Raw genomic sequence first — 21,921 nt, 5'->3', positions numbered from 1 at the left:
CAATACTGATACTTTCGTCTCAAAATCGACATCTAACCCCAAGGCAGATTACCTTTTTTCATCCGAATGCATTAAAATTCTGTTTCATGGGTTATATTTGCAGATTGAAGAATGTACTAACCCATATACAGAATCAAAAATTCCAATATGAATTATCCTCTTATATTAAAATTACTCTAAAAAGGCCTGAAATAAATCTAGGTAATGAGTCAAAAATCTTTTTGTGAATTCTAAATGATTGTATAAAGTTCTGGGTTTCATCTCCACTTCATGATTTGAACACATAATCTAGGTTGCCACTCCAGTGCAACCGAAAGATCCAAAAGCCAAGACTCCATCTGCATATTCAGGTGAGAACAGAGAAAATTCCATGGCATTGTTCGAAGAAGTGCAGTTGAAATATCCTGGTTGACATTTATGCTTTAACCAATGCCATCAAAATAGATTAACTAGCCATTCATCTCATTAATGTGAGCACAGCAAGGTGTCAAAACATTAGTTGCTGGTGTTTGTCTATAATAAAAACACCAACTGCATTATAAAAAGTACTTTATTGTCTGTGAAGTTCTTGAGATGTTTTGAGACCAGAGTTCAGGGGGAAGCAAAAAATGTAATAAGTGAAGCATTGAGTGAATATGAGAAGAAACTGGCAGCTAACAATTTAAGAAAATCCAAAAGTCTTTTCTATAGGCATATAAATAGGAAAAGGGTGATAAAAAGATAGGTGGGGCTGATTAGGGACCAAAGAGGGGATTTACACATGGAGACGGAGGGCATGGCTGAGGTACTAAATGAGCACTTTTCACTTGTCTTTACTAAGGATAAAGATGCTGCCAAAGTCATAGTGAAAAAGGAGGTAGTTGAAACACTGAATGGGCTAAAAAGTTATACAAAGGAGGTATTAAAAAGGCTGGTTGTACTTAAAATTAAATGGATCCGTGCATACTGAGGGAAGGGTGGAAATTACAGAGATACTGACCATACTCTTCCAACTCTCCTTAGATGCAGGTGCCAGAGTACAGGAGAGTTGAAGATGTTCAAAAAAGGGCGCAAGGATAAGCCTGACAACTACAGGCTGGTCAATTTATCCTTAATGATTGGAAAGCTTTTAGAAATGATAATCTGGGACAAAATTAACAGTCACTTGGACAAGTGCGATTAATTAAGGAAAGCCAGCATGGATTTGTTAAGGGCAAATTATGTTTAACTAACTTGATTTGAGTTTTTTTGATGAGATAATGAAGAGGGCTGATGAGGATAATGTGGTTAATTTGGTGTACATGGGCAAAATGTCACAAAAGAGACTTGTCAGCCAAGTTAAAGTCAGTAGAATGAAAAGGGTCAGTGGTAGCATGGATACAAAGTAGGCTTATTGAGTGGCGTTCCCAAGGAATCAGAATTAGGATCACTGCTTTTCTTGATCTATATTAATAACCTAGACTTGCGTGTGCAGGGTATAATTTCAAAATTTGCAGATAACTCAAGACTTGGATGTATTGTGAACTGTGAGGATGATAGTGATAGACTCCACTCAAGAAAGGAGAGAAACAGAAAGATGGAAACTATAGGCCAGTTAGTCTAACATCTGTCATAGGGAAAATGCTAGAATCCATTATTAAGGAGGTAATAAAAGGATATTTAGAAAATCATAATACAATCAGGCAGTCAACATGGTTTTGTGAAAGGGAAATAGCGCTTGACTGATTTGTTAGAATTCTTTGTGGATAAAGAGGAATCCGTGGATATGGTGTAGTTGGATTTTCAAAAGGCATTTCATAAGGTGCCACATCAAAGATTACTATATAAAATAAGAACTCAAGGTGTAGGAGTTAACATATTAGCATGGATAGAGGATTGGTTAACTAACAGGAAGCAAAAGAGAATAGGGATAAATGGGTCATTTTCATGTTGGCAAGCTGTAACTAGTGAAGTGCCACAGAGGTCAGTGCTGGGGCTCATATATTTATAATCTATATCAATGACTTGGATGAAAGGACCAAACGATTGGTAGCTAAATTTGCTGATGACACTAAGATAGGTAGGAAAGTAAGTTGTCAAGAGGACATAAAGGGTCTACAAAAGGATTTAGAAAGGTTAAGTGAGTGGTCAAAAATTTGGCAGATGGTGTATAATGTGGGAAAATGTGAACTTGTCCACTTTGACAGGAAGAATAAAAAAACAGTATATTATTTAAAGGGAAAGAGACTGCAGAACTTTATGACTCAGAGGGATCTGGGTGTCCTAGTACATAGGAAACATAGGAAATAGGAGCAGGAGTATGCCATTCAGTCCCTCAAGCCTGCTCCACCATTCAACTAGATCATGGCTGCTCTTCTACCTCAACACCATTTTCCTGAACTATCCACGTACCCTTTGATATCTTTAATATCTTTAATAGAAACCTATCGATCTCTGTCTTGAATATACTCAATGATTGAGCCTCCACAGCCCTCATTCCAAAGATCTGAATCTCAGTTCTAAATAGTTTACTTATTATTCTGAGACTGTGTCCCTGGTTCTGGACCCTCCTCCAGCCATCCTTCCTACATCTACCCTGTTGAGTCCGGTAAGAGTTTTGTATGTTTCAATGATATCACCTCTCATTCTTCTAAACTCTGGACAATATAGGCCCAATCTCCTCAATCTGTCAGGTGAACCTTCATTGCACTTCCTTTATGGCAAGTATACTCCCTCCTTAGGTCAAGAATCATAAAGAGTTAGTGTGCAGGTACGGCAAGTGGTTAGGAAGGCAAATAGAATGTTGACGTTTATTGCAAACGGAATAGAGTATAGAAGTAGGCAACTGTTGCTACAGCTGTAGAGGGTCTTAGTGAGACCGTATCTGGAGTACTGTCTACAGATTTGGTCTCCTTACCTAAGAAAGGATATAATTGCATTAGGAGCAATTCAGAATAGGTTCACTTGGCCAATTCCTGGGATGAAGGGGGCTATCTTATGAGGAAAGATCAAGTAGGTTGGGTCTATACCCATTGCAACTTATAAGAATGAGAGATGATCTTATTGGAATACATAAGATCCTGAAAGGATTTGACAGGGTGGATGCTGAGAGGATATTAGTCTAGAACAAGGGGACGGAGTTTAAAAATTAAGGGTCTCCCATTTAAAACTGAGATGAAGAGAATTTTTTTCTCTCAAAGGGTCATTAGTATGTGATATTCTCTTCTCCAGAGAGCAGTGGAGGCTGGGACATTGAATATATTCAAGACTGAGTTAGATAGATTTTTGATCGACAAAGGGAGTCAAAGGTTGTTGGGGGGTGGGGGGGGGGGGGGGGCGTGGGGCAGAAAGGAAAGTGTAGTTGAGGCCACAATCCGGTCATCTATGATCTAATTGAAGGACAAAGCAGGCTCGAGGGGCCGAATGGTCTACTCCTGCTCCTAATTCTTGTGTTCTTGTGACTGCAAGCAGGACATAGACAGGTAGAATGGGAGGAAACATGGCAGATTAAATTTTATTCAGAGAAGTGTGAAGTGATACATTTTAGTAGGAAGAAGGAGCAGAGGAAATATAAATTAAAGGATACCATTCTCAAAGGGGTGCAGGAGTAGAGGGACCTGGGGATATATGTGCACAAATTGTTGAAGATGTCAGGACAGGTTGAGAAAGTGGCTAATAAGGCATTTGGATTCTGGGTTTTATAAATAGAGGCATAGAGTACAAAAGCAAAGAGGTTATGCTGAACCCTCATAAAACATTGGTTCGGCTTCAACTGGAATATTGTGTCCAGTTCTGGGCACCACATTAGGCATTAGAGAGGATGCAGAGAAGCTGGAGCTGTTCTCTTTCAAGATGTTTGAAGGGACGTCTTCAAAATCATGAGGGGTTTCAACAGAGTAGATAGGGAGAAACTGTTCGCACTGATGAAAGGATTGAGAACAAGAGGACATCAATTTAACATGAAAGACAAAGGAACCAAAGGTAACATGTGGAAAACTTTTAAGATAAAAGCAAAATACTGTGGATGCTGGAAATCTGAAACAAAAACAAAAATAGCTGGAAAAACTCAGCAGGTCTGACAGCATCTGTGGAGTGGAAGTTAGAGTTAATGTTTCGAGTCCGAATGACTCTTTATCAGAATTGAAGAGAAATAGAAATGAGGTGAAATATAAGCTGTTTAAGGGGGGTGGGACAGGTGGAGCTGGATAGAGAGCCAGTGATAGGTGGAGGCAAAGGAGAGATTGCCAAAGATGTCATAGACAAAAGGACAAAGGGGTGTTGGTGTTGGTGATATTAGCTAAATGATGTGCTAATGGTGACATTAAGGGTGGAATGAGCAAGTGACAGATGGCCCTAGTGGGAGTGGGGTGGGGGGAAGGGATTGAAATAGGCTAAAAGGTGGAGATAAAACAATGGATGGAAATAGATTTTAAAATTATAATAGAAGTAGGTGGGAAAAGAAAAATATTTAAAAAAATATATATATAATAATTATTAGAAAAAAGGGGATCGGAAAGGGGGTGGGGATGGAGGAGAGAGTTCATGATCTTAAGTTGTTGAACTCAATGTTAAGTCCCGAAGGCTGTAAAGTGCCTAATCGGAAGATGAGGTGTTGTTCCTCCAGTTTGCGTTGAGCTTCACTGGAACATCGCACACCACCCTGCTCTCATGCCCACATGTCTGTCCTTGGCCTGCTGCAATGTTCCAGTGAAGCTCAACACAAACTGGAGGAACAGCACCTCATCTTCTGATTAGGCACTTTACAGCCTTCCAGACTCAACATTGAGTTCAATGTTTAAGTTGGTTGATGGAGTGCCAATCAAACCGACAGCTTTGTCTGGATAGTGTCGAGCTTCTTGAGTGTTGTTGGAGCTGCACTCATCCAAGCAAGTGGAAAGTATTCCATCACATTCCTGTCTTGTGCCTTGTAGATGGTGGACAGGCTTTGGGGAGTCAGAAGATGGGTTACTCATCACAGAATACTCAGCCTCTCACCTACTCTTGAAGCCACAGTATTTGGGTGGCTGGTCCAATTAAGTTTCTGGTCAATGGTATCTCCCAGTCTGGTGATGGTGGGGAATTCAGTGATGGTAATGCTGTTAAATGTCAAAGGGGAGAAGGGTCAGGTTCTTTCTTGTTGGAGAGAATCATTGTCTGGCATTTATGTTTGCCACTTATCAGCCCAAACCTGAATGTTGTCCAGGTTTGCTGCATGTAGGCATGACGGTTTCAGTGTTTGAGGAGTTGTGAATGGTACTAGGCACTGTGCATTCATCAGTGAACATTCGACTTCTGACATCATGATGGAGGGAAGGTCTTTGATGAAGCAGCTGAAGGAAGTTGGGTCCAGGACACTGTCCAGAGAAACTCCTACAGTGATATGCTGGTGCTGAAATTATTGGTCTCCAACAACCACAACTATCTTTCTTTGTGCTAGGTATGACTCCAGTCAGTGGAGAATTCTTCCCCTGATTCCCATTGACTTCAGTTTTACTAGGGCCCCTTAAAGCTACAATTGGTCAAATGCTGCCTTGATATCAAAGGTAGTCACTCTCACCTCACCTTTGGAATTCAGCTCTTCTGTTCATATTTGGACCAAGACTGTAATGAAATCTAGAGCCAAGTGGTTAGGCAGAACCCAAACTGAGCATCAGTGAGCAGGTTATTGCTGAGTAAGTGCTTCTTGATAGCACTATCAATGACACCTTCCATCACTTTGCTGTTGCATAGATATTGAGGTTACTGCCAGGAAATCAGAGTCAACTGTAAACTATATTGCTGCTGACTAGATCAAAAACAGCAAAACATCTTGGAAATCTCGTTCGCATAAGTGCAGTCCCATTCCCCTTACCTTGTAGCTGGACTGCTTCCCCTTTCTGTTTATCCTTTTGCTGCTGGGTCTGAAGCTGGAGCTTGGTTTGAAGGTTGAAAACTTCTGATTCGTACTCTGAGGCAGTTTGCCGCCATTGCTCAAGCTCAGTCTGCACCTTGTGCAACTCCGCTTGGAGAATGGCAATATCACTTTCACGGCCTGTTGCTGCCTCTACTGCTGTCTGTCGTAAAGCCACAATCTCTTTATGGGTACTTGCTAACTGATCACGGGTCTCAATAATTTCATTCTCTTTCTCCTCTCTAAGGATCTCAATGTCCTTTTGTAATTTGTGGAGCTGAGCTGTGTACAGAAGAAACAATAGTCATTTTCACAATCAAATGTAAACTTTATTTGCCAGGACTGAATTCATTTTCTTAGAAAAATCACACAATAATTACTTATTATATGTAACTGCTTAGGACCAATTCTAATTGACTAAGTGTCTTGGATCTATTTTAGATGCTTATCCGGTGTACCAAAACATCTTTCCAGTAAAGCCATGTAAATTTCCATTTTTTTCCTTTATTCTTTCATGGTATGTGGGCGTCACTGGCAAGGCCAGCATTTGTTGCCCATCTCTAATTGCCCTTGAACTGAGTAGCTTGCTCGGCCATTTCAGAGGGCTGTTAAGAGTCAGCCACATTGTGTGGGTCTGGAGTCACATGTAAGCTAGACCAGGTAAGGACTATAGGTTTCCTTTACTAAAAAACATTAGTGAACTAGATGAGTTTTTATGACAAGCAATGGTGGTTTCATGGTCACCATTTTATTTACTGAATTTGAATTCCACCGGCTGCCATGGTGGGATTTGAACCCAAGTCTACCAGAGACTTAGTCTGGGCCTCTGGATTACTAGACCAGTGACATTACCACTACACCACCATCTCCCCTGACCACCACCATGCTATTCCGTTACTTATTTCTTTGTGCTTTCTAACTAGTAGCCTTAAATATAGCAATATCATGTAAGAGGTGCTCTTAAAGATAAAATTAAGACATGTTATTAATACTGACTTGGCAGCATCTATCCAAAACTAAAGAAAGGCGATATAAATATGGGTTGGCGAAGAGTGTGGCTTGGTCATAACAACTCCAAAGTCAATATGTACCAAGTAAACAGCTTTGTGTAAGCTTATACCTTGCAATGCTTGGATCTGTCTGGTTGATTCTTCAACCTGTTGTTTAGCTGTCTTCCTTTCCTCTTCCAGTAGTCCTGTAAGAAAACAAAAGAAACATGCAGGGCAAATTGATTGATTCAGAGTGCACTATTATTGCAGTTTTTTAAAATTTAGTATTCTTTTTAAAGCAAAGCAACTTCAAGGAAAATTAAATAGTAGAACTGGCCAGGAAATATTTATTTAACATTTAAAAAAGTGAAATGTACATTTGAGAGTTATTTTCTAATACATGAGAAGGACATTGGAGAAGTAACTTTAGAAGTTAATAGTATTTAGAATTCTATTTTCTCCTATGAAGTCCCTCTCAAACCATTAACAATATGCAACCAAGCTAGTAAAAGCAGGGGAACAAGGACACAAGACCACTTACCAAAATAGTACAATAATTAAAACACTGATCCAAATGAACAAATCAAGTCACCAGGTTCAAGCACAATCTGTTTGAATAAAAAGGAACTATTCGTTCAGAAGAGCAGCAGTTTTCTGCCAGTGCCTAATTTTGTTCTGCAAACCATTGCCATAACTATTATACCTGAATCACTGAAAAATACATTACCTGGAATGTGTGAACTGTGCTTCAAAGAAAACTAGACTACTTTTTGATGTTGGAACTATGCAACCTGAAAATCTGAGAGTTTTGTTTTCAACTCTCGAGGTGAGGTGCAAGTGACTGCTCTTGACATCAAGGCAGCACTTGACCGAGTGTGGCATCAAGGAGCCCTAGCAAAACTGGAATCAATGGGAATCGGGGGAAAGCTCTCCGCTAGTTGGAATCATACCTAACACAAAGGAAGATAGTTGTGGTTGTTGGAAGTCAGTCATCTCAGCTCCAGGACATCATTGCAGGAGTTCCTCAGGGTGGTGTCATCGGCCCAACCATCTTCAGTTGCTTCACCCAACCATCTTCAGTTGCTTCATCAATGGCCTTCCTTCCATCATGTGGTCAGAAGTGGCGATGTTCGCTGATGATTGCACAATGTTCAGCACCATTCATGACTCCTTAGATACTGAAGCAATCCATATCCAAATGCAGCAAGACCTGGACAATATCCAGGCTTGGGCTGACAAACGGCAAGTAACATTCGTGCCACACAAGTGCTGGGCAATGACCGTCTCCAATAAGAGAAAATCTAACCATCACCCCTTGACGTTCAATGGCATTACCATTGCTGAATCCCCCTCTAACATGCTGGGGGTTACCGTGGATCAGAAACTGGACTAGCCATATAAGCACTATGGCTACAACAGCAGATCAGAGGCTAGGAATCCTGCGACGAGTAACTCATCTCCTGACTCCCCAAAACCTGTCCACCATCTACAAGGCACAAGTCAGGAGTGTGAAGGTAGTACAAGTCCAGGCTTGCTTGGATGAGTGCAGCTCCCACAACACTCAAGAAGCTTGACACCGTCCAGGACAAAGCAGCCCGCTTGATGCGCACCACATCCACAAACATTCAATCCCTCCGACACCAATGCACAGTAGCAGCAGTGTGTACCTTCTACAAGATGCATTGCAGGAATTCACAAAGGCTCCTTAGACAGCACCTTCCAAACCCATGACCACTACCATCTAGAAGGACAAGGGCAGCAGACAGATGGGAATACCACCACATGGAAGTTCCCCTTCAAGTCACTCACCATCCTGACTTGGAAATATATCACCGTTCCTTCACTGTTGCTGGGTCAAAATCCTGGAACTCCCTTCCTAACAGCATTGTGGGTGTACCTACACCACATGGACTGCAGCGGTTCAAGAAGGCAGCTCACCACCACCTTCTCAAGGGCAACTAGGGATGGGTATTAAATGCTGGCCCAAGTCAGCAAAGCCCACATCCCGTGAATGAATAAAAAAAGTCATTTGGTAGTACAGAACTTGAGTATTGTTGAAAAAAAGAGACATACTATCAAAGCTTTCCATCTTGTACTCATCAGGATAGCTCACAAGAAATTTCCAACAGTAACGGGGGAACAATTTATACTGCATGAGAAGAGAATGCTGATTGGTTGGCAAGAGGACTGTGATTGGTGGAAGCATTGCCATGGAGAATGCAGCATGGAATAGTTAAGTGCCCAGCTTTGTTCAAATTTAAACCAGGGAGGCTGACTCGAATAGATGAAGGCATTGTCTCTGGGAATGAACCACAGATTAACTGTTCCCTAAGCTTTTGTTTAGTTGGAAAAGGAGCAATGTATGGACATGTTCCTTCTGTCTCCAAAGGATAGGGAATATGTGCGTGAATATATGTGGCTTCTAGCTTGTGTAAGTGAGCCATACTGCGGACCCAAGTGACAACCTTAAATTGGTTTTCAGTGTCATTCTTAGCACAATTATATATAAATAAAGATAAATAAAAAGTTCACCTTGCACTTCGAAACATTTTTGTTTGCTGGATATAGCCAATTCCTGTGCTTCTTTCAGCTCCTGGTGTAGTTGCTGTATCTCACGCTCTGAATCTCCAGTTTGTGCATGGGCACGTCGCAGCTCATCTGAAAAAGCAAAATTTATCCACATTGAGAATGGTATTCAAAATAGGTCAGAATCACTTTTACACCGAATGTGGTAGAGAACCTGGATCGTCAAGTGAATAATACTTTTCTAAGGTGTGGAGACTTGAACAATGCTCCTCCTGGCTAATGTGTAATCTGCTTTGAGCACAATGAATGAAAATCAAAGTTCTCTGCCAATAATGGAGCATTTTTGAACTTAGAGAGTCAAAACCAAAAAGTGTGTGACATGTTAATTTTTTGTTTAGTGCAGCAAGGTCAGCAGCCATGCATATGTTGACCGCATCCAGTTTTACTTCTCCAACCTTCATACTGTCAGGCTATGAGATGGGAAACACCACCAGCTGCAAGTTCCCCTTCAAGTCACACGTTATCCTGACTTGAAAATATATTGCTGTTTCTTCATCATTGCTGGGTAAAATCCTGGAACTCCCGAACAGCGCTGTGGGAGTACCTTCAACACACAGACTGCAGAAGTTCAAGAAGGGGCTCACCATCACCTTCTCAAGGGCAATTAGCAATAAATGCTGGCTTTGCCAAGGACACCCGCATCCTGTGACTGAATAAAACAAATCTGTCTGACATGGTCTACAATGAGTCAAAAATGCCTCCAATTGAGGAACAGTCTCCAACTGCTCTCTTGCAACTGAACTAGACTGTGGAATCTCAGCATGTAGTTCTTTCAGAATCAAGTTTTAAGCTCCATATTCTATTCATCAAGATTACTTATTTCCACCTTTACAATACCATCTGTCTCCATTATTGCTTCACTCTTGAGTCTCAAAACCTTAATTACGCTTTTAACACCTCTTAATTCAATTTCTTCAATTTTCTCCTTGCCCGACTCCACAAGACTTCAACTTGCCCAAAATTCCACTCTATATCCTGGCCCTCACCCATAACCACCAGCTTTGCTAACATACACTAGCTCTCAGTTCCCAAATTTTATTCCTTCTCCTGCCTTCTGCTCTTGGTGGCAGACCCTACTCTCTGAACTTCTCTAAATCCCTTCCCATCACTATTTCTCTCCACTCAAAATCCTCCTAAAAAACTATCTGAAAACTGACAAAGGGTTGGTCAAATGCTCAATGGCTCTCCTTTTTCTCATGTTTGAAGGAACTTAGATGTTTTTATCTCCACTGATTGTGCTGGATTAAATGCAAGCTGTTATTTATGCAAACATGTTTATTAAAAATAGATATATGCAGTGAAAAGTCTTACATTTGTCCCTTTAATTATTTAATGACAATAAATATTGACAATCTCAGATTTACATTTCCTGCACAATGAATGAACTAAGTGGAAGCAGATATTTTGTGGAGGGCTTCAAGGATTTTTATCAGTGTATACTACAGGACTCATTTCAGAGAATCTGTCATCTTGTATTAATACTGAATGAATTGTTTGAATTTATCAAATAAAAAAATTTTGTACTACAAAACACACTTAATTAATTATCAGATTCCTTCAATTTCAATAACAACTATTTATTATACAACTAAAATGCATAGACTGACAGACCAGAAAAAATTACATGTTTGTAATGGTTCATTTTGTAATTTTAATATAAGAAACTGGATTTGATCAAACACAAAAACGAGCACATAGAAAAATAGTTCACATGCCAAAATTTTGATTTAATTAGTTTAAAACGGATCTTTTCGGAATGATGTTAAGCAGTGATACATACAGGCAGGGCCAGGGAGAGAAATCATGGGCCCTGGTGCTTCTCCTCTTTCTTGGCCTCTTATTCCCCACAGCCCAAGAAAGAGTGGGATAACAGGTAAGTAGACAAAAAGACAAGATTTAAGTCAATGGAAAAGATTCTTGAGTGTAAAACAAGTTACTGATTCACTATGAGCCCATTACGCACTGCTGTTTTGGCAGTTCCACCCCCAAAGCCCGCTCAGGCTGAATCTTCTGGCTGGCGTGCGGGTGGCGGAGTCCGCATACCAGCGCTTAAAATGTCCCGCATTGACATCGCGCAAGCGTCCCGATGTCAGTGCATGACATCGTGATATTTCTGTCAGCTATGCAGCAGGACGTGCGCCCACAATTAAAGGCCTTGTTAAGGCCATCAACTCTCCAATTGACCAGGATTTTGAGGGGCCTGTGCGAACTTCGGCTCAGCGCACGGGCCCAACGGGCAGGTGGGTAAGTGATTTTTTTTACAAACCTCATCCAATGGCAGGATGAGGTTTGATATCGGATTTAAAAACGTTTAATAAAGGTTTTGTGTACTTCATTAACATGTCCCATCTTGTGTGACATTTTCACATGAGGGGGGCACATTAATTAATTTTTTATTGTTCTATTTTTAATATTTGACAGCCTTTCAGCGATCTCCCTGAGGCAGCACTTAGCCTCAGGGAGATGTGCGCATTCTCGCAGTTGGGGAATCCCCCCCTCCCCCCCACCCCGCCCGCACAGGAAGCGCATAGCGCTTCACGTCTGGCGGCACGCTGGTCGGGCCTTAATTGGCCCGCCCACTTAAAATGGCGGCGGGGGCCCGTTTTGGCGGCGGCGATTGGCTGCCTGCCCGCCGCCGAGTCGGTCAGGCCCACCCGCCCATCAAAGGCAAAATTCTGCCCATAGTAAACTTCCATTCGCAACAAAATAAACAGAATATCCAGTCATGATTCCACTCTCTGTTTACAAGATAATTATGGATGACAAAGGCTATCTAACCCAGTTTATCTCATCTATCCAGAATGACATACAAACATATGTATTAGGAGCAGGAGTAAGACATTCGGCCCCTCAAGCCTGTTCTGCCATTTGATAACACAGCCTACATCATACCAGTGACTACAACTCAAAAAGCAGTTAATTGGTTGTAAAGCCATTTCAGACATTGTGAAAGGTGCTGTATAAATGTAGATTTTGTCTTTCTTTCATTACGTGTGCATGCAGTAGGCAGAGTGACTGTAGCGACGGTGAAATTGGAGGCCCAATGCCGATTCTCTACGTGTAATTAATCACAGAGCAATCAGCTGATGTTAGGAAAGTGGCTGCAAAGAAATCACTAGATTTACAAAACAATTCAACTCTGTAGCTAATGCAACCTTATCATGCTAATTTCTCTGGCGCCAGCCTACAATATACCATGAATGGCATCTGCTCCTTTTATGCTAATGACACAATTCGCAGGATTTGCCAATCAGACAGCTACCAGCAGCTTAGAGAAAAGTACAGTAGATTGAATTGCTGATCCAAATTTTTGAGAGAAGAATGATGCAAGATACATAAATTCAGTATGGCCTTAACTCAAGAACTGAATTGTTTCAGTATGGCCTTAACTCAAGAACTGAATTGTTTCCCCTCCCCCCAGAAACTGTCATACAAATTCTACTGTACACTGTGAATTTACAGCCTAAAATGTAAAAATGTAATAAAAACTTCCAACAGCATAAAGAGTGGCATCCTCCCCATTCCAATCCCAACTTCTCCACACGCCACCCCTGCCACCCCACCCCTCCAACAGCCCCCAACCTACCCCCACCTTTTCAACACTCCCCAACCTACCCCCACCCCTCCAACACACCCCAACTTCCCCGGCCATCTCCCTGCCACCTCCGCACCGTTCCCTCCCCCCCCACAACAAAACATCCAATTGGCTCTAAAATAGAGATTTAACTTATAATTTTTCAAGCACAAATACTCTCTGTTGCCGTGCTGCTGATCTTCGGGCAGCTTTGTGGTTTTCTGGCGGGATTTTAAAAAAAATAAGAACCATGAAGCTGCCCGTAGGTCATAAGCAGCAGTAAAGCAACTCAGTGAAACTAGCCTGACAGGCCAGCTTAATAAAAAATCAGAACTCAGCCTGAAGGTTCAAATTTTTTTTAAGTCGGTCTTTCAGGTCTGAAACTCTACTTCTGGCTGCTCAGTCTAGGGGCCAACAAGAAACTCCATTTACAGCAACAAGGCTGTCAAGGGCCACAGTGTTTGGCAACGTCTGCACCCTCTCTCCCAGGCCTTGCATTCAGGTATGTAAAGATGCCAAGAATGTACTACATTTATGCCCTAAACTCACATCTGTCTAGTTTCTCTTTTATTTCTCATTTTGCCTTTCATGAGTTCATCTCATCCAGGAGAGACAGCTCCGGTTCCTTGGATCCTTTTCTTACTCAATATCCCTTCTTGGCCCCCATGCTACCTTACATTGTAAATAATTCCTTCTCCTCAAGTACCATCAGGCATGCTTTCAGACACCATCATCAACCCTCTCCTCCAAAAAACTACCCTTGACCTCTCTGTACTTAGAAACATCACTTCCTCCCCAAACTCCTTTGTGTCTGAAAGTGTCGCCTTCCAAATCTGTGCCCAGCTTTTTTATAACTCCAATTAAGTTTCTGACCCTGCCACAACACTGAAATAACACTAATCAAAGTCACAGCTGACTGAGACTGTGATTGAGATGTACTCAACTTTGTTGACCTGCCTGCAGCCATTGACATACACACCAACCTCCTCTAATGCCTCGACTCTGCTGTCCAGCAGAATGAGATTGACCCTTGATTCTACTTGATTTGCCTTTCCAGTTGGATCCTGAACATCTCCAAAAATGACTTCTCTTCACACTCTTACACTATTGCTTCAGGAATTTCTGAAGGATCTATCCTTGACCATCCTTTCCCAATCTATATATCACCCCCTTGGCAACATCGTCTGCAGACATGGGGTCAGTTTCCACATGTATTCTGATGACATGCAGCTGTAACTCTACCACTTCTCCTGACCTCTCCACTGTCTCAGTGGCTTGGTGTCCATTTTTTTGATTATTTCTCTGTGAAGCACCACTGGATGGTTTTCTATGTTAAAGGTGCTGTAAAATGCAAGTTGTTGTTGTTTACACGTTAGATGAGAGAATTGCTGTGTCAAATTAGTAAATTTATTCTATAAAGTCACAAACCAAGCATGTGACAGAACAATTAAATCATGTACTATAATTTTCATCCCTCCTCCCAGCAAAAGATATTTTCTTGATCAAATGTCTTTTTCTATAACAACTTGCATTTATATAAAAGCAAAAAACTGCAGACGCTGGAAATCCAAAACAAAAACAAAAATACCTGGATAAACTCAGCAGGTCTGACAGCATCTGTGGAGAGGAACACAGTTAACTTTTCAAGTCCGTATGACTCTTCAACAGATCTGTTGAAGAGTCATACAGACTCGAAACGTTAACTGTGTTCCTCTCTGCAGAAGTTGTCAGACCTGCTGAACTTTTCCAGGTATTTTTGCATTTATATAATGTGTTTAAAGTAGCAAATCATCCCCATGCACTTAATGAACAAATGGAAACATTCATTGTGCAGCACAGATGTTATCAACAGAATGAAATGCTTTGAAGTGCTTCAGGGTGTATTACTGCTTAGAAACTACATTTTTCTCTACAATGTACTATTATTCCAGAGTTATCCCAGAAGGTATTTTGAGTTTCCTGACTCTATTTGTAAAGCGGATCTCTCTTCAGGCACATTTTTGATTCTGTGACTTAGAGCTATGATTTAAGAGTGATCCATTGCGAAAAACTGACAGTTCAAGTTCTATTCAGTTCAAAAATATATGTTGTGATCCTGTTAGGGACTGTTAATGTTTAAAGAAGAAATATGAACATCCAGCAATTATTTGACAGAACCAAGCCACAAGATTATGTTTTTTTTTAACAAAAACAAACTTTATTGGAAATATTAAGAGATTTAAACAAAGCAAGCACCACTAACTGAACACTATAGCTTATAAAGATTTATGCTATACATTCAATTCTATTTTTTACTTCCCAAGAATTCCCTTATCTTCTGAAATTTTGAAGGTCCATTCACTTTTCCTGGGGCCAACCTTAAGGATGCCACAGCTCTCAGGAATTTACTTTACTCCTCCTTAGTATTCCAACTATTCCTTGATGTACAAATTTCATGATCCTTCCATTAGATTTTGGCTAAGCAATCCTCTAATTTTCTTTAAAGGCCTCACGGCTGTGGACTTTTCAGTTCCTTGTCCTGGCTTTGAAAATACATAGACTGCTTTTTCCCAGTCTGCTCCCACAGCTTCTGTCCATCTCTTTCCAAGCTAACTGCTCAAACTGACTCCTTTCTGCCACATGGCTCTGTAAGGACCACTATAGATTCCTTCCACTAGCTGCAAGATACAGCAAATCTTCCAGCTGCTTTTCCGTCATAAAACCCAAACTCTAATGTCTGCTTCTATCAGCAAACACATGCACATAAAATTAAACAAAACAACCTACTAACTAAGGGTCTACCCTGAATAACCATCTTTATGGCAACATGGCATGCTTTGGGATGATTCAAATAGAAATGTAAACAAATCATTTACCTTCAACACAACTCTTTGGTTCTATAACCTGTATGAATAATTTATATTTCTAATAGATGTAATTGCCCTCTCTCCAGACTCCCTGGCTCCATTATAAGCTTATAGATGGATCATTCATTGGTCAGGATTTTTTAAAAACCAACTCTAATCTTGTAAGACAAACACAAGTCAACTCCAAGCTTGTTTAAAGTGCATTGACTTAGATGTCTACCAATTTCTTAACCAGATGCCACCATTTATCTACAGTTAAAACTTTAATTCCAAAAACTAAAAGTTATATTCCAAAACATATGAATTATGAGATATTCACAATATCTATAATCATTATAGATCAACAATGCTATGCCCTTCGCACATTATCATATTGTTTTATTTTAATTTTTTCATGGGATGTGGGTGGCACTGACAAGGCCAGAATTTATTGCTCATCCCTAATTGCCCTTGAGAAGGTGGTGGTGAGCAGCCTTTTTGAACTGTTGCAGTCCACGTGGAGTAGGCACTCCCACATTGCTGTTAGGAAAGAACAGCAATGTAGTTCCAAGTCAAGATGGTGTGTGGCTTGGGGGTGCTAGGAGTGGTGTCCCCATGCATCACTGCCCTTGACCTTCTAGGTGGTAGAGGTCGTGGGTTTGGAAGATGCTGTTGAAGGAACCTTGGTGAGTTGCTGTAGTGCATCTTGTGGATGATACACTTTGCTGCTACTGTGCGTCGGTGGAGGGGGGAGTGAATGTTTAAAGTGGTGGGATGGGGTGCCAATCAAGCAGGCTGCTTTGTCCTGGATGGTGCTGAGTTTCCTGAGTGTTGTTGGAGTTGCACTCATCCAGCAAATGGGGAGTATTCCATCTCATGCCCACTTCTGCCTTGTAGATGGTCGACAAGCTTTGGGGAGTCAGGTGAGTTATTTGCTGCAGAATTCCTAGCCTCTGATCTGTAGCCACAACATTTATACAGCTGGTCCAGTTCAGTTTCTGGTCAACAGTAACCACGGTGCTGATAGTGGGAGATTCAGCAATGGTAATGCCATTGAATGTCAAGGGAAGGTGGTTAGATTCTCTCTTACTGGTGGTGGTCATTGCCTGGCACTTGTGTGGCATGAATGTTACTTGCCACTTGTCAGCACAAGCCTGAATGTTATCCAGATTTTGCTGCATTTGGACATGGACTGCTTCAGTATCTGAGGAGTCACAAATGGTGCTGAACATTGTGCAATCATCAGTAAACACACTCACTTCTGACCTTAAGATGGAGGGAAGGTCATTGATGAAGCAGTTGAAGATGGTTGGGCCAAGGACAGTACCCTGAGGAACTCGTGCAGTGATGTCCTGGGGCTGAGATGATTGAACTCCAACAACCACATCCATTTTCCTTTGTGCTAGGTATGACTTCAATCAGTGGAGAGTAGATTCCCACTGACTTCAGCTTTGCTCAGGCTCTTTTATGCCTCACTCGGTCAAATGTTGCCTTGATGTTAAGGGCAGTTGCTCTCACCTCACCTCGGTGGTGGTGAGCTGCCTTCTTGAACCACTGCACTCTAAGTAGTGTAGATATACCCACAGTGCTCTTAGAAAGTGGGTCGCAGGATTTTGATACTGCATCAGTGAAGGGATGGCGATATAGTGCCAAGTCAGGATGGTGCCTGGCTTGGAGGGGAAGGGGCAGGTGGTGGTGTTCCCACATGTCTGCTGCCCTTCTTCTAGGTGGTACAGGTCACGGGCTTTGAAGGTGCTGTCGAAGGAGCCTTGGTGAGTTGCTGCAGTGCATCTTGTATATACAGTGCTGCCACTATGCGTAAGTTGGTGGATGGGTGCCGATCAAGCAGACTGCTTTGTCCTGGATGGTGTCAAGCTTCTTGACTGTTGGAGCCACACTCATACAGGCAAGTGGGGAATATTCCATTGCACTCCTGACTTGTGCCTTGAGGATGGTGGACATACTTTGGGGAGTCAGGAGGCGAATTACTTGCCTCAGAATTCCCAGCCTCTGATCTGTTCTTGGAGCCACAGATTTTTTTTTGGCTGGTCCGGTTCAGTTTGATTTAGTTTCTAAATTCATTTAATCAGCATGTACGTTTATATGTCGAAGAGCAGTGGGTTGTGGAAAATTAATCATTTCTGTTCAAATCAAACCTCTTGAAATTTTATGTTGAAACTGAACTTCTGCAGCAAGGTTTTTTCAAACACTTTTGAATATAATATTAACCATCTTTACAAGGTAAACTGTCAGCTTGAACTAAAGGATAAATTTCAATGGAATGGACAAATCTCAGTAGTGCTACTTGTGATTTTCCAATCTACCCTAAAGTGTCCCAGGTACTTCACATCAGAAAATCTATCCTAAAATATCGGCCCAAACCAGTTGTTAAAGTGGGTCAAATTAGTACAGAATTCCAGCTCCTAAATTATATAAATGTTTACATTTATTTAACGCCTTGCAGACTGTGTGCACCTGGAAGGGATGCAAAATTAATCCAGGCTCCGGGTAGAAAGATCTCAAAATCAAACATTAATTCCTGAGAAGCTGATCTAGGCCAGCTAAAGCAACAGCAATCTTCATATAGTCAAATGGAAGTTGTCAAACTTTGCAAGGTTTGCAGCACTGAGAGGCTGAAAGGAAGCTTGGGGGCTAAATCAAAATAAATTAGGGAGCAAAGAGAAAGAGATAAACAAGGCACATCAGGAGAAAGGCAACACACAACCATGTGGGGGCAGGAATTGGGGAGGAGCATGCTTTTGTTACCTCCAGACTCAACTATTCCAATGTTCTCCTAGCCGGCCTCTATTCTTTCACTTTTCATAGACTCGGGTTTATTCGAAATTTTGCTGCTCATATCCTAACTTGTACCAAGTCTCATTCACCCATCATCCCTGTGCTCTCTGACTATAATGCACTGAATCCAACAATGTCTCAAATTTAAAATTCTTATCTGTGTTCAAATCCCTCCATGGCCTTGCCAGTTCCTAACTCTATAATATCCTGCAGCCTTACAACTCTCTGAGAACTCTACGTTCCTCCAGTTCTGTTGCCTTTTCCATCCTTGATTTCTTTCACCCCACCATTGGTGGCTGTGCCTTCAGTCATCCAGGGTCTGAGCTCTGGAATTCCTTCCCCTAAGCCCCTCTTTCTCCTCGTTTGAGACGAGCCTTAAACCTACCTATTTGACCAAGCTTAAGAAAATATTGAATTTTTTTGACTTGAATATCCCTAGAAACAGAAGGAACTCTGCAGAACTGAAGCAAATAAAAGAAATAGGAGCAGAAGTACGCCATTCAGCCCCTCGAGCTTACTCCACCATTCAATCAGATCATGGTTGATCTGATCTTTGTCCCAACTCCACCTTCCTGCCCTTTCCCCATAATCCTCAACTCCCCTATTGTTCAAAAATCTATCTCACCCTTAAATATAATCAATGACCCAGCCTCCACTGCTCTTCAGTTTAGAGAATTCCAAAGATTAATGACCTTCAGAGAAGATATTCCTCCTCATCTCAGTCTTAAATGGGAGACCACTTATTCTGAAACAGTTTCCCCTAGTTCCAGATTCCCCTATGAAAGGAAACATCCTAACATCCTCTCAGCATCTACCCCGTCAAGTGCCCTCAGAATCTTATATCTTTCAAATACCTACTGGAGTGCCCTAGAGTCATGCATGACTGTGATGTACTACCCCAGAGTGCCACAATTCTAATTAACAAAAGGTATCTCCAATTGGTGGCTTTCAGACATGATGGCGGGGTGGTAATGTCACTGGAGTAATAGTCCAGAGGTCGAGGCTAATGGCTCTGGGGACATGAGTTCAAATCCGATCACGGCAGCTGGTTGAGTTTAAATTCAATTAATTAATAAATCTGGAATTGAAAGCTTGGTTTGGATTTTCACCGAGTCACACCGACTTGGGAGCCTTTTAAAAATAGTGGGCAGGACCCGATTCCACAATTCCCGCCCCCGTTCCTGACAATTTTCGCCAGTGCAGGATAAGCAGTCAGGTCGCACACTGCCCTCGTGCCATTGCTGCCTCCATTGTGGGGGTAGGCAGTTCAAAGACACCCACAATTTTAGTGGAGTCAGGCCCCTTCGATAAGTAGACATGGGTCACAGCCTCTCAGAGGAGTCCTGTCCCTTCTGAAGAGGGGTCATATGGACTCGGAATGTCAACTCTGTTTCTCTCTCCACAGATGCTGTCAGACCTGCTGAGTTTTCCAGCATTTTCTGTTTTGGTTCACTCGTAACTGCTCTCCGAAATGGCCTAGCAAGCCACTCAGTTCAAGGGTAATTGGGGATGGGACAATGGCTACATCCCACGAAAGAATATAAAAAGAAAAACCGTCTCTGAAGTGGAAGAGGATCATTTCAATGGAATAGGTTGAGAAAAGTAGGATTACACAGTATGACTATAAAGGAAGGCATATTTAAACAAGTCAGAAATACAGGCTTGACTGAAAATCTGAGGTTTCTCCATAATTGATGTCCCTTTTCAGACTTTACTTGCTAAACTGTGTAGAAAAACTGTACGACTTTGAAGAAAATTTCATATCCACTACTGAATTATCAGATTTGTATGTGAACCTAACTCCTATAATAACACCTAAAAATATTGAAGTGACATGTTGGAAACACAAACATTCAATAACAAAGGAGCTGAAATGATTTGGATCCATTTCAGTGTACATCTCTTTACAGTTCCCGATAAACTAAAGTACTTTTGAAATAATTTCAATCTTTGTATTGTTAACAAAAAAATATGGAATAAAATTCTTGCACTCAATTTTTATGAACATTTAAGTTATTTCATCATCCAACATAGTTTAGCACTGTTCTTGGATTTAACACGAACCTTCGGACACATGGTTTGGGAATACTAAAAAAATTAAGATGTTCCAACAAAGAAAGTACTGCCTGAAATGGAAAACTGCAACTAGTTTATACAAAGAGAAGTGCTTTAAACCTTATATGGAGATGCAACTCCACTCCAGCAGGTCTTGACAAGATTTTCTGGCTGAGCAGATCCATGCACTTGGGCAAAGAAAATAATTCTTCTTGTTAAAAATTTATAGGCTGCACAACAGAATTTCAAAACAAATGATGTGGTTAGACTGCACTATTCGTCACAACAGGTGGTCTGCAGCAAGCTAGGCAGTCATATTGGATAGGTATGAATTGCACTCATTCTATGAGAGGCTTTTACACATACATACTTACACAGTTGCTAAACTATTCATGTGTTGAGAGCCAAGTCAGCTTTCTCAAAACATAAAAATAAAATGCTACTTAAATCCTGAAAAGTGCCCAGGAATTTTAATGATCCAAGAGAGTGTTTTTTTTAAACCCAGCTTGACCTTCCTCTTGCACTTTATGCAATATCAAGTCCACTGGACAAACTGTATATAAAGCTGAAGGAGATTGCTGAAATTAGAGGACATGGGGGCTTGGGCACTAAGTAGATGCAAAATCTGCAGGGTATGTGTGCTGCCTGCCCACTGGTTTTCTGTGGTGGAAAATCAGTGGGCAGGTGAGGCTTGTTTAAGAATGAGGAGACGGTGAGAAGGAAATGAGGATGTACCTGCTTTTCCTTGCCCCACAACAACCTTCAAAAAAAATACAAAATGCAACTTTTTGGAGAAGCCTCTGTGGTTACTTTAATGACTTTTGGTTAGGCTGCTCAATGTTTAGATGAAGTGGCACTGCGATATGTCGTGCACACTTTTCCCATTTCTGCACAGAAGTTGCAACTGGGGTACTACAATGTGCGCAGTGCCTAATTTGCATATTCATACAGCCTCTTGCCTGTTTTGAGCGGGAATGCTGGGCGACCATTTAAAAATTGATTCTGATATACAAAATGGGTGCACAATGTCACTCCAGGTTTTCTTCTGCTAATCGCCTGACTGTAGCTGCAAAACTGTTGAGGCGAAGGCAGGTGAATTTGCAGATGAGCATTTTAAATTCAGTGCACAGAAGTATTTTTAATTAGTAGTAAATTATGCATTCTTCTACATTCTAATTCCTTCTCAAAAAATCTACATTTTTAGTACATCGTTCCTAAATTTAGAAGAGCTGAACATGCAAAAGGTGA

The 21,921-nt window shown here is 41.3% G+C and overlaps 1 protein-coding gene across 36 annotated transcripts in view; it reads right to left on the bottom strand.

Moving 5' to 3' along the window:
* The window catches only part of slmapa (sarcolemma associated protein a), a 235,928-nt gene that overhangs the window by 14,261 nt on the left and 199,746 nt on the right, over positions 1 to 21,921 (bottom strand). For all 36 annotated transcript variants that reach the window (XM_078543552.1, XM_078543560.1, XM_078543567.1 and 33 more), the window contains 3 exons: positions 9,370 to 9,495; positions 6,969 to 7,043; positions 5,810 to 6,130 (listed from right to left, as the gene is read on the bottom strand). In XM_078543552.1, coding sequence (XP_078399678.1) covers positions 5,810 to 6,130; positions 6,969 to 7,043; positions 9,370 to 9,495 — 522 coding nt within the window. The remainder of the gene's footprint in view (positions 1 to 5,809; positions 6,131 to 6,968; positions 7,044 to 9,369; positions 9,496 to 21,921) is intronic.

This window comes from Cetorhinus maximus, chromosome 6 (genome assembly GCF_964194155.1).
Source record: "Cetorhinus maximus chromosome 6, sCetMax3.hap1.1, whole genome shotgun sequence".
NCBI classification, from domain to species: domain Eukaryota; kingdom Metazoa; phylum Chordata; class Chondrichthyes; order Lamniformes; family Cetorhinidae; genus Cetorhinus; species Cetorhinus maximus.
Note: the sequence above shows the minus strand (reverse complement) of the source record. Positions and strands in the feature narration are given on the sequence as shown.